This window comes from Neodiprion lecontei, chromosome 5 (assembly GCF_021901455.1).
Source record: "Neodiprion lecontei isolate iyNeoLeco1 chromosome 5, iyNeoLeco1.1, whole genome shotgun sequence".
Taxonomy (NCBI): domain Eukaryota; kingdom Metazoa; phylum Arthropoda; class Insecta; order Hymenoptera; family Diprionidae; genus Neodiprion; species Neodiprion lecontei.
The window spans coordinates 282,666-297,961 of NC_060264.1; the positions used below are offsets into that span (position 1 = coordinate 282,666).

The 15,296-nt window shown below is 42.2% G+C and overlaps 3 protein-coding genes across 6 annotated transcripts in view; 2 read left to right on the top strand and 1 right to left on the bottom strand.

The window, feature by feature from the left end:
* Window positions 1-509: 509 nt before the first annotated feature.
* On the top strand, window positions 510-4,537 carry LOC107222154 (protein rogdi). Its single transcript, XM_015661392.2, has 7 exons — window positions 510-583; window positions 698-773; window positions 1,090-1,161; window positions 1,391-1,525; window positions 1,592-1,870; window positions 1,986-2,195; window positions 2,287-4,537. Exons 1-7 carry the CDS (start codon window positions 525-527, stop codon window positions 2,353-2,355), a joined length of 900 nt encoding a protein of 299 aa, XP_015516878.2. The 5' UTR covers window positions 510-524; the 3' UTR covers window positions 2,356-4,537.
* The window catches only part of LOC107222152 (3 beta-hydroxysteroid dehydrogenase/Delta 5-->4-isomerase type 4), a 36,209-nt gene continuing 25,229 nt past the window's right edge, over window positions 4,317-15,296 (bottom strand). The window contains exons 2-8 of one of the 4 annotated variants that reach the window (XM_046740443.1): window positions 6,952-7,039; window positions 6,648-6,784; window positions 6,126-6,293; window positions 5,651-5,986; window positions 5,245-5,400; window positions 4,924-5,177; window positions 4,317-4,834 (exon numbers count right to left, since the gene is read on the bottom strand). In XM_046740443.1, coding sequence (XP_046596399.1) covers window positions 4,685-4,834; window positions 4,924-5,177; window positions 5,245-5,400; window positions 5,651-5,986; window positions 6,126-6,293; window positions 6,648-6,726 — 1,143 coding nt within the window. In that variant the 5' untranslated portion in view covers window positions 6,727-6,784; window positions 6,952-7,039 and the 3' untranslated portion in view covers window positions 4,317-4,684. Of the gene's footprint in view, window positions 4,835-4,923; window positions 5,178-5,244; window positions 5,401-5,650; window positions 5,987-6,125; window positions 6,294-6,647; window positions 6,785-6,835; window positions 7,040-15,296 lie in introns of all 4 variants that reach the window. The other 3 variants (XM_046740440.1, XM_046740442.1, XM_046740441.1) reach the window with 3 other exon arrangements.
* Window positions 8,492-10,709, top strand: LOC107222151. The gene is made up of 2 exons (XM_015661389.2): window positions 8,492-9,608; window positions 9,968-10,709. Exons 1-2 carry the CDS (start codon window positions 8,541-8,543, stop codon window positions 10,187-10,189), a joined length of 1,290 nt encoding a protein of 429 aa, XP_015516875.2. The 5' UTR covers window positions 8,492-8,540; the 3' UTR covers window positions 10,190-10,709.

The following is a 15,296-nucleotide window of genomic DNA, read 5'->3' on the forward strand; positions in this document are numbered from 1 at the left end:
ATTATACATGTTAATAAATATGTAGTCAATTAATGTAGTCATATTAAGAACGTAGCTTCATCAGCGGATTGATTAACGAGCTCCAGTTATATTACTATGTTGTGTCGAGATCTTGTCTTATCAAAGACTAGACAAATTATTTGAGGAGCCCTTCACTACATAGGTATAGGTAGGGAATAATGAGAAATCAAACAAAGCTACGTCGATGTGCATGCAACGTTGGGAAAAAATTGCTGGAACTGCTGCACATTTCTATTTCCGGATTATCAGGTCTCCGCGGTTTAGGTACATACATTTTTCATCGGTAATTATAACGAGAACAAAAAGAAAACGACAATAAATGTATGAAAAAATTGAATATATTCTTCTCGTCGATCGCGCGTTACTTATATAAATCTTATCTCTAATACGTGTAACGTAAAGATCGTAAGACCGATCGTAACCCAATTAACGCACAATTGTACGACACATAGGTATGAATAAGCACACGTGTAATAAGTTTGTACAGGTTCACCAGAAGTTCGATGTTTAATCAAGTGCAAAGACTACTCGAAAACACTTGCGATGATGGTACATTGCGTAGGTGGGCTTTTCAACATGGCGGTTTTAAAGCAATAATAATCCATTGTACTATTTTCGCGCTCGTGAATTGAACGGCGAGAAAACTGCGCAACGTATTTCACTGCATTACTTCTAGCATTGCGCAGACGGAATTCCATCAATTACACTCAATAAAAATGGCGGATACTGAAAAGGAGGAGGCGCACAATCTCGTGAGTAATTGTCTCGTTTATCATCGTAAATATTTTTATCTAATCGTTTAATAGAGCGTTAAAGACGATGTACTGTATAAATACTTGTCTGGGATAAGAATAATAGAGCTTTACGTTCATGTGGATATCTTGCACCGACTTTTGATTCTTTGAGGTTAGGAAATTTTTTTTCCCTTCAATGACCCTCCTCCCGTTTCTTTTTATTCGTTATTGTTACTGCCGTATGTTGAGTTCTCATCACCCGTCGCACTTTTCAATTCCCAAATTGATTACATGAATTTCACACTTGATATTGAGTGATCTTTTTTCTATTCAGCAAATGGAGTTTGAATGGGTGCTTCGCGAGGAAGTACATTCGTCGCTGTCCCAGTTGCGCAACATTTTAATGGTGCGTATCGACATTGTTTGTAATTGAATTGATTACACGAGTGTGCATAATTGGAGTCGTCGTGAAGTTTTCATCTCCGAGCAGGAAAAAAATAACCGCTCTCCAACCTTCGGAGTTGTGATATTCAACGATTAGACTTTTTGACGTTATGCAACGCTACTTTGAGTAGCTAAAATATTCTACAATTGCAGAGTACAGATTACATGTTTCCTTTTTTCTTCTTATCAAGGACTGCGCACAGAGGTTTCCGCTGGCATTATTCGGAAATGATCAGCCATACAAGACAGACAGATTCGTGTTTACAGCACCGCACGATCAAGTGAAATGCGTCATAGTTTTGACAGGGGACAGTATTACAAATGCGGTGAGTATTGATTTTGCTGGTGGTGTTCTAATCTTTGTTATTAACTAAGAAATTCTTTAACCTCAGGAGGTCAATATCAAGGTTCAGCGTCAACAGAATACCAACATGAGAACCAGCATACAGAACGATCATCCTTGGAAACTCCAACAAATTCAAGACGCGGCCAATCATTTGCAGCAGGCTATCGCTCACATAGACAACGTCGATCGTCACTATCTTTTTAAAACTTCTGACGAGGTTATGCACATATTGGGAAATATCTTGGGATGCCTTCAGCGAAGTCGGACCAGCCTTATTGTACCACGAAAGAAAACTATAGACGATCTCATCAAAAGTCGCAACATGGTAACAAAAAATGATCTTTCTGTTATCCAGATATTGTTTTGAGATAAAGAAAACAATCAGAAAGCTTTTTATCGTAAATAGAAATGATAATAATGAACTATGTGTATTGTTTCAGAGATCGTTGAATCCGATTTTACCAGACAATTTAGCGATCAGTTTTTATATACAAAGCTACAAGTTAGTTCTAGCTGTTTATCAATTGGAAAATGCCCACGGTAGCGTCAAGTACGAGACACATCAGGCTGAGTGTAGTGTACCGTGGTTAAATGAAGCATTGGTTCTACTTACCATAGCTCTACAGCTGTGCCAAAGATTGAAGGATAAGGTGAGATGAGTGATGAGACTATTTGGCTCTGTTATGTTTATCACAACTTTACCTTCTTCAGATAACGAATCCTTTTCTTTAATCTATATAGATCTGCGTTTTCTCCCAGTACAAGGATTTTACAGTCGGATCCAGAGTACCATCTGCAATGGATTGGTAACATTGACGAGAGTCCTGTTGAGTTGAATGTGTTTCAAATATCAATTTTATCCATTGAGCTTGCTACAAACCTGACGGCTTGAATTATTCAAGCTATCGTTTCTACACCTCGCGTGTTTCGGTACGTTGAAAAAACCAATATTTAAATTTTAGGAAAGCCATACATTCTTATTTAATTTCACTTTTCTCGATTTTCTTAACTCTCATCACCTCGCACACATTTATTTGAAAATATGTAACGTACATTTGTTTTATATATTTTTTTCTGTTTCTTCATTTTTAAACAAATTATCCAACGCTTTAGTCCCGCCGAATTTTATAAACTTTTTTTTTAGATTTGTTTCTGTTATATCTATCGCAGAGTTTATGCAATGAATTAATTTTTATTTATCAGTATTTTTTTTTCAAATCCACGGAAAGCCCGCTTATTCGTAACGATTTGTTACTTATAAATACGATACCCTATTTGTAAATTATATGTTACCAGATTATAACTAAAAAGTTGTTGGTAGTGTGGCTAGAATTGTTATAGAATAATAATAATAATAATAATAAAAACAACAACAACAACAACAAAAATAATAATAATAATGGTAATCGCCCATTTTTGCACTATAAACTTGAATCGGATACGAAAAATAATAATTGAAAGAAAAAACTAATACCAATAACATAGGTAATTTTAAATAAATAGTGATGGAAACAAAAATGCAGGAAATGAATATTAATGGTCATTCGGGAATAGGATGAGAAAAAATTTGTAAAAGAATGCAATTAGTCCTTGACTCCATATTGCGAATCGTGACTGGAATTTCAGAGGCAACGAATTAAAGCCTGTATGTTCATAGCGACGGTCTCAAGAGATTGCGCCGATAAAAAGAAGTGTAGATACTTGGCCAATTATCTACGTGCCTCGTGTAACCGTTTAATTTTAACAGTATTGTATTTAAGTATCGGTTTCGACGTTAGTCTACAATAATAATGTGTAATGATAAAAGTAAAATTGGTCATAGGCATAATATTAATTGCAAACCAAAAAACTAGTGAAAAAAAAAAATAACCGATCCAAATTATAGTAGTTAGTGAATTGTAAATGTCAACTTGAAGTAATATGTAATTGAACTGTTGTTAAATTTTAATTCGTTATAGGTATCTTAATACTATGGTATACGCACGAATAATTGCGTAACGTCACGATTGATTTCAGAGAATGAAACCGACGCGCCTATACCCGTATATGCATACATGCATATGTAAAACTTATTTAATTTTTTGTAAATAGTATCATGATTATCGTAATATGTTATAGCAATTATTGTGCGATCATTGTTATTCAGCTATAAATGTAATAATTAACGCGGTATGTGAGAGATTTTACTTACTATTATGTATAGCCTGAAATAGACGATGATTTGTAATGTAATTTTTCGGCACTGCAAAACCTACAAGAATGCTGGGAAATGAAGCAACAAGGCGCGAATTGAGTTTTTCGATATTATTAAACGGAATTCTTAAACCGCAAGTTTAAATTTTCTAATAATTCTTCTGCTAGGGTGATTTTTGTTCATATAAATTTAATAACTAATTGTAAGTGTACAGTTACAGTACACACATCACCGTTATGTACGTAAAACTTGACAATTAAAATGAATTTGTGTGGATTTTAATCAATGCCTGCATAATGTTGCATTTCGCATTCTTGTATTACCGTCTTATTATTATTACTATTCTTTTAGCACGTATCTTTGAATATCTTCATTGAATTTTAGGAATTATGCTAAAAAATATTTAAAAAAAAAATAACGACAACCACGCGCATCAGGTTTTACGCATCCGCAAATTGTTAATAACGCACGGTCGAAACTGAAACGAATGCAGTTTATGGGTCCTGACAATAAAATTGTTACAGTGTGTTTGATGTGGTGGTTGCAAAGAGGTCGGCCACAATGTTTATTGCGTTTGAATAAAACGTTAACCACCCTTATAACTGCACTTTATACGTATAAGTCTCAGAGATGTTGAGTGACTCTAAACAACTCTCTACATCTCCCGCGTGTAGACAAATCGCGTTTCCATTGTAGTTTGTATTTTAGAAAGAACCAAACTAAGATAGTCCAATTTGAGTGTATTTATTGTTATGTGGAACAGTTTTCGAAGCAATAAACTGTACAAGTTAATCGAAACAAGTTTTGTCTTTCTTTCAAATATCAATTTATTTCACGCCTCTCCTACTCCCAAATCACATCGATGACAAAATCGGCAAATTCACAATCAGTCTCATCAAAAAGAAAAAGGTTCTCATAAGATTACCTTCAATTCTTCTTCAGTTGTCAGTTAAACACTTTCGAGTAGTAAGCCGAGGAAACTCGAAGCGCTTCGTCCCTGGTAAAGATCGGTGTGTAACCGATGTGAATAGCGGCTCGACTTCGATTATGCAGAATCATGGATCCCAGGTAGGCAATCAAAGATCGTGGTGATATCTGACAATTTTACGTAACTGTCGAACCACGATTTTCCCATCCGCAAGTGGCAAAAGAGAAAGAAAAAAACTCAAGAGGTCAATACTTACGGGAAGTTTTTTCCTAAAAAATGGTAAATAAGCGATCGCTAGTTCGGCTATCACGGCACAGATGTAGGAAACCACTATTGGAATAGACCACGACAAAGTAACGTGGTGATTGGAATTCCTCGTCAAACGTTCGCAAAATCTAAGCAAATTCTCTACCGTTGTATCGTCCGTTACGAATACCGGAAGTCCTCCTATCCCGTCCGGACATCGTGCCAGCGCGTTTTTCGCGCATATAAATGCCCACGCCATGTTGCCTGCCCGCAATATTATTGTGAATTATAAAATTTCTGTTAGAAAATTCACACGCATTGCTGAACTCACCTACATACGCCATTTCTTGCTTTCCTCCAACACCTGCCACCCTCACCAGCGAGTTTCCTTGCTTTTTTGCAACCTTCAAAATTTGCCAAACACATCCCAAGTCACCCTCGCCGTAGAGCAGCGGGGGTCTCAAAGAAACTGTCCGAAGCGTCCCACCTTCGCAGAGAAGAGAGAGAGATTAATGAAATTTTCTCCGGTTCGTTAAATCGTTCGAAAATATTACACGGCAGAGTGCTCGAAGGAATTCGCAATTAGGGTGTTTCCTATTATTATTCGAGAATCATATTCGATCATGAATTTCAAGGAAAACAGTTTTTCCCCAAGTACGGGTGAAATCTTTCACGAGTTCGAGAGTACCGGAATGAGTTACAGAAACAAGACAAGTCACGCATCTTGCAATGATTACCGAAAAGCCGATTCACATTGTTGGCTTTCTGGACGAAAATTACGCGAGAATGATGAACTCGGTGAGTAAACAGTGCCAACAGCTTTGTACCGTTCTTAAGTGGTGTTCCATCGGCCGCGAGGACGATTCTTTCAGCCCTTAGCTTGGAGGTGGCGTACTCCCGTAAGATCAATCTGTTCTCATCATCCGGAGGAGGGGCCCTTGACTCCTGGGAGTAAACAACCATCGCGACGATTCCACCGCGGACGTACGACTGAAGGGTGACTTCGGTGGTGCTGCAGTGCACGAGGCGAGGGACACTCTCTTCTACGCAAAGCTCGAGGAGATTTTTCGTAGCTGAAATGCAGTGATTACAGAAGCAAGGAATGAGAGAGCTTCTCGCGCTCAATGCTGCGGCGACTTGATCGGCCCTGACAGTGTAGCGAGGGCAGTAAATACCGCTTCGTGAGAGTTAACGATATTACGTGTAATTTACCTGCCACATTGTTACGGTGGAGGGCTTCTACGTCGGGTGGAAAATCGTACGAAACGAGAGCGGCGCAGTGAAGAACGACGTCGACGCCTCGCAAAGCTCCTCGGCATTTCTCCTTGTCGTATAAATCAGCCTCGAGATATACTACAGGTTTGCCGCCCTCGGGCAGATCTGTGTTAGGGTCAAGCGAAAAAAAACAACCGATTCATTATTCACGAGAGGAAATATTGGGCTTCCACATTTGGGCGTCACTGAGCAATATGGCGCCGGGTAGACCGATCAGCCGATCGTTTTAGCCAGATTGAATGAGTATCAACGGACAGAAAACTTCCTCCGAGAAGTCAGTATCTTATTTTATCACAATAAACTGGCCAAGCGTGTAATAACATATTACAGAAAAATTACTATACAAGTTTCACGAATAAATACGACTCATTCTAAGCTTTACTCATCCCGTCATCAGGCGACGACTTGCGCTTTAACGTAGTCATTATGCTTGAATAAACTCGGTGGAAAATTACTTACCTAAAATATTATTGAATCGAACTTTATCCAGTATCCGTATTTCCCGTACTGTCTCGTCCTTCAGAAGATGCTTGACCATATGCTGACCCAAGAACCCGCTACCGCCTGCAGGTTGTTAAACAAAGAGCAAGAAAAATCTGTAAAATTATTGTCCAGTTGCAAGTTTGTCGGATTTAATTTCTATTTACCGGTAACAAGAGCAATCTCTGTGCGCGACCCGTTCCAGGCCATGTTCAGCAGCAAATGAAGCTACTGAATCAGCGAATTCCTATCTAAAAGCAGTAGGGTATCGCATTCTGCTTACTGCACAAAGTTGATGAAAGTTGAAGCACTTCTGTGTGGTTTTAGAACTCATCGGCTGTACAAGCGTTAATGGAATAATGCCTGTGCACCTACGGAAGGTATGATCGCTTATATGATGTAACAATACTTTCACTCGGTTCCTTCAAATTCAATCGATAAATCACTAATAGATCTGAGTGTTATTTCAAATTTCAAAGAATAGCCATTACGATATATTTTTATATTCCTATCTGGCGATGTCGAAACTTAAGAAACGCTTATGTGATCGTCACCTTCACTTCACGATATGTTCACCAATCGCGAAAGAAGCCGGAAAGTGAATAATACTATCAAAAACAAAGCCTGCGTCGTCTCATCAACTGCGATACTTGAATGTAAAAAATGTGGAGCATGCACGTCATAGGTACAGATACGCAAATGCAATAAAGGCATCTGACAACGAGCGATTACGATCGGTTCGACGTGCTAATTGGCCATTTCATAATATAGACTTCCATTCAAGTGGCCTGTCTCTTTTCCGTGATTTCAATAGTCAATCAGCACCCATATATATCTATACGGATCGGATATCCGACTGTGTATCGTCGATAGTCGTCCGACAATTATCCGGCCAATTAGCGTTTTTGAATATCGGCTTGTGGCCGTAAATGAGCAAGGTGGAATGTCCGCGCGGACCAAATTATCGTTCGAGTGATGCGACGGCATCTATTCTGAAAGCAACCCTTTTGGCTAACCTAACCTAACATAATCAGGTGACGCAAAGTTTGTCTACTCGGTTTACAATTAGTGATTAAGTCGGCAAATATCCAACAATATGAAGCGCCCGAGGTGTCAGCACTGTTTTTTTTTTTTCCCACAAAGAAACACGGCGACAGTCGACGGTGATGGTCGTTTGGAAGTAGCTGTGGTGAATTTACTTGTTGAAACGTCGATTTAAAAATATTTACTGCTTTGGCATTGACATTATGGACATTCAGCAGAAGTGCCGGCTGTGTTTTTTCAAAGTTCACAAACCCCAAAATATCTTCACTACCTCGGGTCTGCTGAATAAAATTAGAAAGTTCACCGACATTCAGGTATGAATAACGATTATTCAATGATATTTACCAATTCTGATCAATATCAACTTCGATACGAAATCGGCCTCATCGTTCCACATTAGTTGTTAGGTTTACTAACCTATTCTTTCCTCACGCCTGTTTCCTTTTCTCATGTTTTACACCAACCATTTTCGCCCTTCAATGACACGGAAAATTGCAGGAGGGTTGCCTATATGTCGTGCCCAGCAGGCGTCGCAGACGCGGCACGATAGGCAACCCGATTCACATTTGCGTCTATGCGGTCTCTTTCTATCTGGTGATTTCGATCGAAACGTTTCGGAAAGACGGTGTTTACTTATTGTTAGTGAATGAATTATGTATTTTTCACCGTGGATTTACCGTCTTTTCGACATTAACTCTGGCCGAGTTTTATTACGAATGTTAGAGCGTGTAGTTTCTTGTACAAAACACAACGGTATCTTGGTACAATCTTGTATTGCAGGTAAAACGAGGAGATGGCCTGCCGAGCAACGTGTGCGATCTGTGCGTTATGAAATTAAAAATCGCGGATAAATTCCGTCGGCAAGTGGGAAGAACGGACAAATTGATCCGAGCCTTTGTCTCAAGCCATGCAGGGTCCCAGCGGTACAGTTCGAAGAATAAAAGTATGCCGAATCTACGGAAATTCGGCACGAGTAATTCCTTCCACGATTCCCAAGATCTGTTCAGGTCGAATTACCGACATAGAGTCTGTCGAGAACGGATGCACACTTCGAGGAATATGTCGAGTTTCAGGTGGCGGGATGGATCGAGCGGTAGGAAATCGCGAAGCGTCGTCCGACGCGGGGAGAGCGATTTGGACCGATCTTTCATCTACTCGAGCTCAACAGCGAGGTCATTGACCGCTAGTTACACGACATTGACCAATCGTTGCCGTGCGGAGGAAAACCCTGAGGATTTCTCGCTGCCTTCGTCGTTTGCGAGTGTTTTCGATTCGAACGAGCGGCAGGATAACGGAGCGAAGAGAACGCGCGGCTTTCGAATCGTGCGACACAGGCAGCGAGAAAGACGACTCTTAAAAAAGCGACAGGTCCGCGGCGAGGAGTCCCTCAAGAGTACGAGCAGGAACGTAATTAACTACCAACTTGCATCGAGCGGCCAACACGCCCTCCAACAGAGCTGCGGACTCCCCTCGGATCCTCTGAATTTACTAAAAGTAAAGAAAGTCCGGCCCCTCCTTGATCGTAACGACGACGACGACGACTCCGCGGCTTCCTCCGTTTCCACCGGACGCTCATCGCCGTCATGGCTTTATGACGGGAAAGCCAGACTCGCACGGGACTTTCAAACCCGTTTTTCATCCCCGAGCTCCGCGGACTCAAATTTTTCCGACGAGTTCTTCGACCCGATTACGCCGGAAAACGCCGTCCCCCAGAAACGATACTTTTACCAAAGAACCAGAGTCGTTTCTGAAACTCGCCTGGCTTCCGCCAACGTTCACACAATCGACGTCGGCCGCGCTCAGGGTGACGGCCCCGTCTCGACCACCGATAACTCAAAAATCCCGGTCAACTGCCCCTTATGCAAAAAGATCTGCGCGAGCCTGCACGGCTTCAAGGTAACTACGATATTTATTCACCTCTCGGCGATTCCGTGTCTAGGCGTAAATACTCTATTAATGCAAAATAATGTACAAAATAAATCAACGACACACAACCTAAGTAGTTATCGGTGAAGGTCCCGGTGCCTGCGATATTTATTATATAGATAGGCAAGCGTAGCTAGTTACGCTTATACGCAATACACAAGTACCTCAGATGTATCTTCGGTTGTCTATGTGCAGGCGAAACATCGTCCGCACCGGGAACCTTTACCGAAAACTCGGTGGTGTGTAACGCGATTAGAAAACTTTGGCATGAAACGTTTTCTTTGAAAATGTAATATTATCGTATAATGACATCGATATTTCGTGCGTAGATTCACGTGCGGATGCACGCATCGGAGAAATGCCGATTATGCGAAGCTTCAACGGAGAGCAAAGAAAAGTTCAGAAAACACATGGTGTCGCACGTCGAGTCGTCCGAGTCGAAGCGTCAGTTTCAGTGCAGATGCTGCAAGAGGGTTCTTAAAACGAAAGCGGGTCTGAGCATCCACGTCCGAATTCACTCGAAGAGCGTACCTGCGGCCATCGGAGTGTGATCTCAATTCCCGAAAACTTACAACGTCCAACGAGGCTACAGTGCTCACAATCAATGCGTGCCGTAGCCGTTTCGATTCGGAGTAAATTGCCTGCGGTGCGTCAGGAAGGTTCTTTGTAAGATTAGCGCGTCAAAGAGTAAACTAATTACAAATCGATGAATTTTAAAGCGATCAGTGAATACCGCTGTATGTTGTTTACGTGAGAAAGGTATTTGCGACGAGTATGGCATTTACTCGCTTTACGTCTTAGGTTTTAATTCATTTTATCTGCAGACATATTGTTTCCATGATACAATAACTAATAGAATGTATTCCCCATATAGATTCGAGATGAAAAATGTCAAGTTTTGTAGAAACTAATTTCCACAGTATAACCCAGTGTCTCAAACCCGAACAATGCCCTCCTTCAAAAAAATGCGTTCTTCAAACAGATTGTATAAATGTGACGCCGGCTCATTAATCCCCACCGGTGCACATGCATACAAACCGGGTGCGATCAAAGCAGTCAAGCTGGAACGCTGCGGGAAGGGGATTTTCGAATTAAGTCCAGCAGAACTGCATTGTGCCCACGAAGGATTAATCGAGCCGTAGATCTTCGCCGTGTTACTCGGCAGCTGATAGGACCGCGCTATTATTTGTTTAGTTATTGTGGGGCCAGGGTTGAGATGGCGCGTGATTAATAGACCTTAACGAACACAAGCGTAACATTCGATCTGACCCGGATAAACAAACAGCCCTGACAAAACACATGATTGATTTTAATCATAGTTTTAACACTTTACCGACCGACAGCCTATTAATCGGCTATTGGTCGTTGATATAGTTCTGCTCGATATAGTTTCGCTCGATGTAATTTCGCTTGATATAGGTCCGCTCGGTATAATTCCGCTTGAAAAAGGGGGTTACTCGGTGTCAACGGTCATCAATAAGAATAACGTATCTCTGACGTTTCCGCCCTTTGAGGGGGGCCCTTATCAGACTAAAATTGATGCATCGCGAGAAAAAAAAATCAAAAAAACATAACGAAGTACATCCTGTAAGACAGTTATAAACAACTCAAAAATGACGTCATTGGCCGACGCGAAGGTCACGAAAAAGTCGCTTCGCACAATCCACCTCGGTATCTCGATGAATATAATGCGTGTACTTTATACACTGCACAGGGTGATTTCCCGCGGCGGCCAAAACGCAGCAGCGCCGTAAGTTTCCTCAAAAATCAGTTCGAGTTTGACAAAAAGCGTCAAACACATACGGTCAATCTTATAATTCAGTGGATTCGGAAACAAAATTCGAACGTTATTTTAATCGAGAAAATTATTTCAACTAATGGGATGGTGAATAAAAAAAATTATTTATGGCAAAATGATGATAAAATTGTAAATTACACTAAAAAATTGTACGAAAATTTAGGGAACTTGTGTGGAAGTTATGCAACTTTAAATAAACAGTTGTGTATTTATTCTTGGAGTAAAATGAATTTTCAATTGGATTTACTCGCCAAGGATCTCCCTAAAATTCCTGAAACGTCGATACCGAATTCTTCGTACTAGAATTAATCAATGCGAGGTTTTTTTTAACTTTATTTATATGAAAACCGTGGCATCATCGTCGGTGAAGGTGTGGAATCTGATCCTTGAGAAGACGAGCAGAGCGTTTCTCCTCATCTTCGCGTGATGAAAAAATTTTTATCTTGAAATGAATCAGCTGCTCTTCGCCTTGGCTCGAATACGGATTCGGCGGAACCGCAGATCCCGCTCACCGAGATTTTATTTGATTGGCTTTTGGAGTGCTCTCTTCGAGACGTCTCCGCGGGAAGCCGCCGCCGACGTACATCCAGTCAGCATTCTGCGTCGCGATCCTCCGGTGCAGTTCCTGACGTCACAACACCACTATCAGATCACTTCGAGTCTGCACCCTATCTCGCCCCATCTCGGCTCTCCTCGGATTCTTAGGTATAACCCGGGGTTATGCATAGGTAGAGGAAGCGAGGAACTTGGCCCGACGTCAACCCGGAATCCGCGCCCCGCGGGGGTTCGTCGCCGTCGATGAAAATGCAGCGTCAATTAATCGGGCGAAACATTTATAAGGTGTTATACCAAGTACAGTAATGTTCATTAATAGGTATTAAACAAACGATACGTCGAACATAGATACGTAATGATTCTATATAAAAAATAATTCATTTCAGTTTTTATTCCGCTGACAAAGCTGAGATCCGCATACCTTTGAACAAAATAAACCCGAATCTAATCGAATAACCGGTTGTCGAGCTATAAATTCCCCAAAATTCCCGCACTTGTTTCACAAAACCGGGTATCACGGGGTGTAATTTGGTTGAAGCGTAATAAGTGGCGCGATGCGCATCGACCGCGTCACGTGATAAGTATCAGTGGAAATTCCAGACATGGTGTGCTTTCGTATTTGGTACCAAATAATTCATTTCCCCGGTATAATTTGCGTTTACCTACCGGATTATTCGTGGTGCGGAAAGCTCGCGAATGAACGGTCGGGTTCAAAGCTTTGCTGCTGAGACGTCGGCTAACGGCCACCGGTCACTCGCAGGTATCCGTGTGACGTGAGAGCTTGCGGGAAATTAGGGTATCAGCGTTTCCCGGATCGATCGTCGCGACAAGAAATTCGGCGGGCGTTTTTAAATCGGCCGTATCGGTACGGGGGTTTTACGTCATATTCGCTTCTAGCTGTGTGCAGTGCATGCGAGCCGAACAGCTTTATATCGCGGCGATGTTTTTCCCTCTTCTACTCTTTTACTTCCGGTTATTTGTTACTACACCGGAAGCTGCGGCGTAATGAAATATATCTGCGCACGTTACACGTTCCAAACCGAGCTCCTCCGCCTCTGCACCCCTTGCCCCGCAGGGCTGCATCCTTCGGTGATTCATAACCCCCGATTTTGTCCGCGAATACGGTCCATGCGAAATACTGCGCGCGATCTGCTCATCCTGTTGTTTTACCTTTTCGCTTCTTCCCTCCCCTTACCCACCCGTTCCCACCGCTTTTCTCGTGTTGCAATCCCCTGTTTTTGCACTCAGGGCACAGATTTATCCCGGCGTGTAAACCAACCCTCTGCATCATAGCTGCAGTGCAGAAATCGCAACGTTGTATACTTAACGAATTACACAGAGCGATCCGATGTTGTATTACAGTTGCGGTACACGTATAAGTGTATCGCATCGCCACGATAATTGACTTGTTCTCATTCCGACATTCGGCCTGCAATAGACGATGCAATTTCAGAGCCATCGACTGCTTTGAGTCCATTCGACACCGTCTCGATTGCATCGAATTGCTATCAGTTTTTCACCTTCTCTTCTCCAGCCAGCTCTTTCGATCCCTATGACGGTCCGTCTGTAACGTCAAATTGACGGATTTATTAGAGCCACCCGGAAGAAGAAGCAGAAGACGAAGAAAAGGAAGAAGAAGAAGAAGAAGGAAGAGAAGAAGCGAGACCGGGTATCCACCCGGGGCACTTCGATTCCGTCGGTTATATGGGAGAAAACTATTATTAAATTGAATTCCACCTACGTATTTGCCCGCGTTCTCCTTCCATCTACCCGCAGTTCGCGTCTTCTTCATCCTCGTCCTCGTTCTCGCGTAGCTAGACGCTAGGGTGCACGGGGATCCTTTTGTGCCGTAGAGTGAAAATATATCCAGTAGGAGAGGAAAATTCACTGTACGTACATACCTACACCGAAGCAGCGGCTAAGCCGTATCCATAGTTCTCCGCTTTGTCCAAGTATTCCAACCTCTCGCAGGCTGTCATCCGGGAAAAGACATCCGTCGCACGCGACGAGGAATATCTCGTTCCGGATAGTCGGAAAGTTTCAAAAACTGAACTCGCGGTTCGCGAATACTTGCCCGCAGCAATGATCCTGCGGTACAACTGAGCGTCCTTACCGCTTCCCTACTTCACCGCACGCTCTCGATAAGATCCCGCCGTCGGGGCTGTAGCTGGGAATGGATCGTGTTAACGTTACGGAAATTATATGTAAATTAAAACGCGAAAATTTCCGTAGGGGATTCCCGGACCCTTGAACACATTCGAGACGATCATTCAGTCCGGCAGACGTACTGCGCTGAGGGGATGAAAGTGAGAATTTACGAAGCGGAGGCGGAAGGGAAGGTGGGGCGACGCAGCCGCGCGTACCCGCGGATTATACGACTTGAACTTTCTCACGGCATGCTTCTAATTTCCCGGAGCTGTCTCGAGGGTCCCGATCGAGCGACATTTAATGGAAGCCGGCGGCAGGTGCTAATTTAAATCGCATCGGAACAGCGAACGGCGGGATTTTCTTCTATCCGCGCTTTGGTTGTTCAATTGGGAACTAATTCCGCAATCCCTTGATTTCCTCGCGCTAAATCTTCGTCGCCATTCATTTCTTCACTCTCGTTCAAAATTGAACGCGGGATATATTCCGATCGCGAGAAAATCTCGGAGGAAACACACTTTCGCGCAGTGAAATCCCTGTTTCGTCGACTCGGCGCGTCCTCTGTGCCCCGAATCCAACGAGCCTTGGCCCGCGAATGTGCAAAGTACGCGAAGCTCTGGTTGATGCGGCCGTTCCGCCTGAGCTATCGTTTGGTACCAGACGGCAGCGCCACACCGCAACATATTTCGAACTTTTGTACAATTAAATTGGCGATTACTTCAAATCAAATAGAGTACGTAATAAATACGTAGAAACGTTACCGTTCCCTATTTCTTTTTTTTTTTTTTGCCTACTCTTTAAATCTCATACGAAGATCTCGGTTTTTATTTACAACGTGCCGTATGAGTCGCAGATTTGACTTACAAAACTATACGGTGAAGCAATAGTTTTTTTACATTCTCTCATATATTTTGACAAAAGATTTGCGGGAAATCTGACGAATAAAAGTTCGTCCAGCCCAACACAACCCAAACAAACACGAATCCAGAACAACCCAACGCAACTCAACCCTCTAAATCTTCATTCGATAAATTGGTTTCACGGCTTTGCTATTCGAGGCATTATTTTTTCAACCAATTGTTTTTCCAAGCCTTTATTTTTCCGATTGAGGATGAACTAGGGGTTTCATGCGTTTTGAGTCTTTTTCATATCCGGATACC

Excerpts from the sequence above, each read along its gene's own strand:
- LOC107222154 (XM_015661392.2), top strand. The coding sequence starts at position 525 with ATGTTTAATCAAGTGCAAAGACTACTCGAAAACACTTGCGATGATGGT. Across the intron at positions 1,162-1,390 it reads AGTTGCGCAACATTTTAATG|GACTGCGCACAGAGGTTTCC; the intron begins GTGCGTATCGAC and ends CTTCTTATCAAG. Across the intron at positions 1,526-1,591 it reads GGGACAGTATTACAAATGCG|GAGGTCAATATCAAGGTTCA; the intron begins GTGAGTATTGAT and ends CTTTAACCTCAG.
- LOC107222151 (XM_015661389.2), top strand. The coding sequence starts at position 8,541 with ATGAAATTAAAAATCGCGGATAAATTCCGTCGGCAAGTGGGAAGAACG. Across the intron at positions 9,609-9,967 it reads CGAGCCTGCACGGCTTCAAG|ATTCACGTGCGGATGCACGC; the intron begins GTAACTACGATA and ends TTTCGTGCGTAG.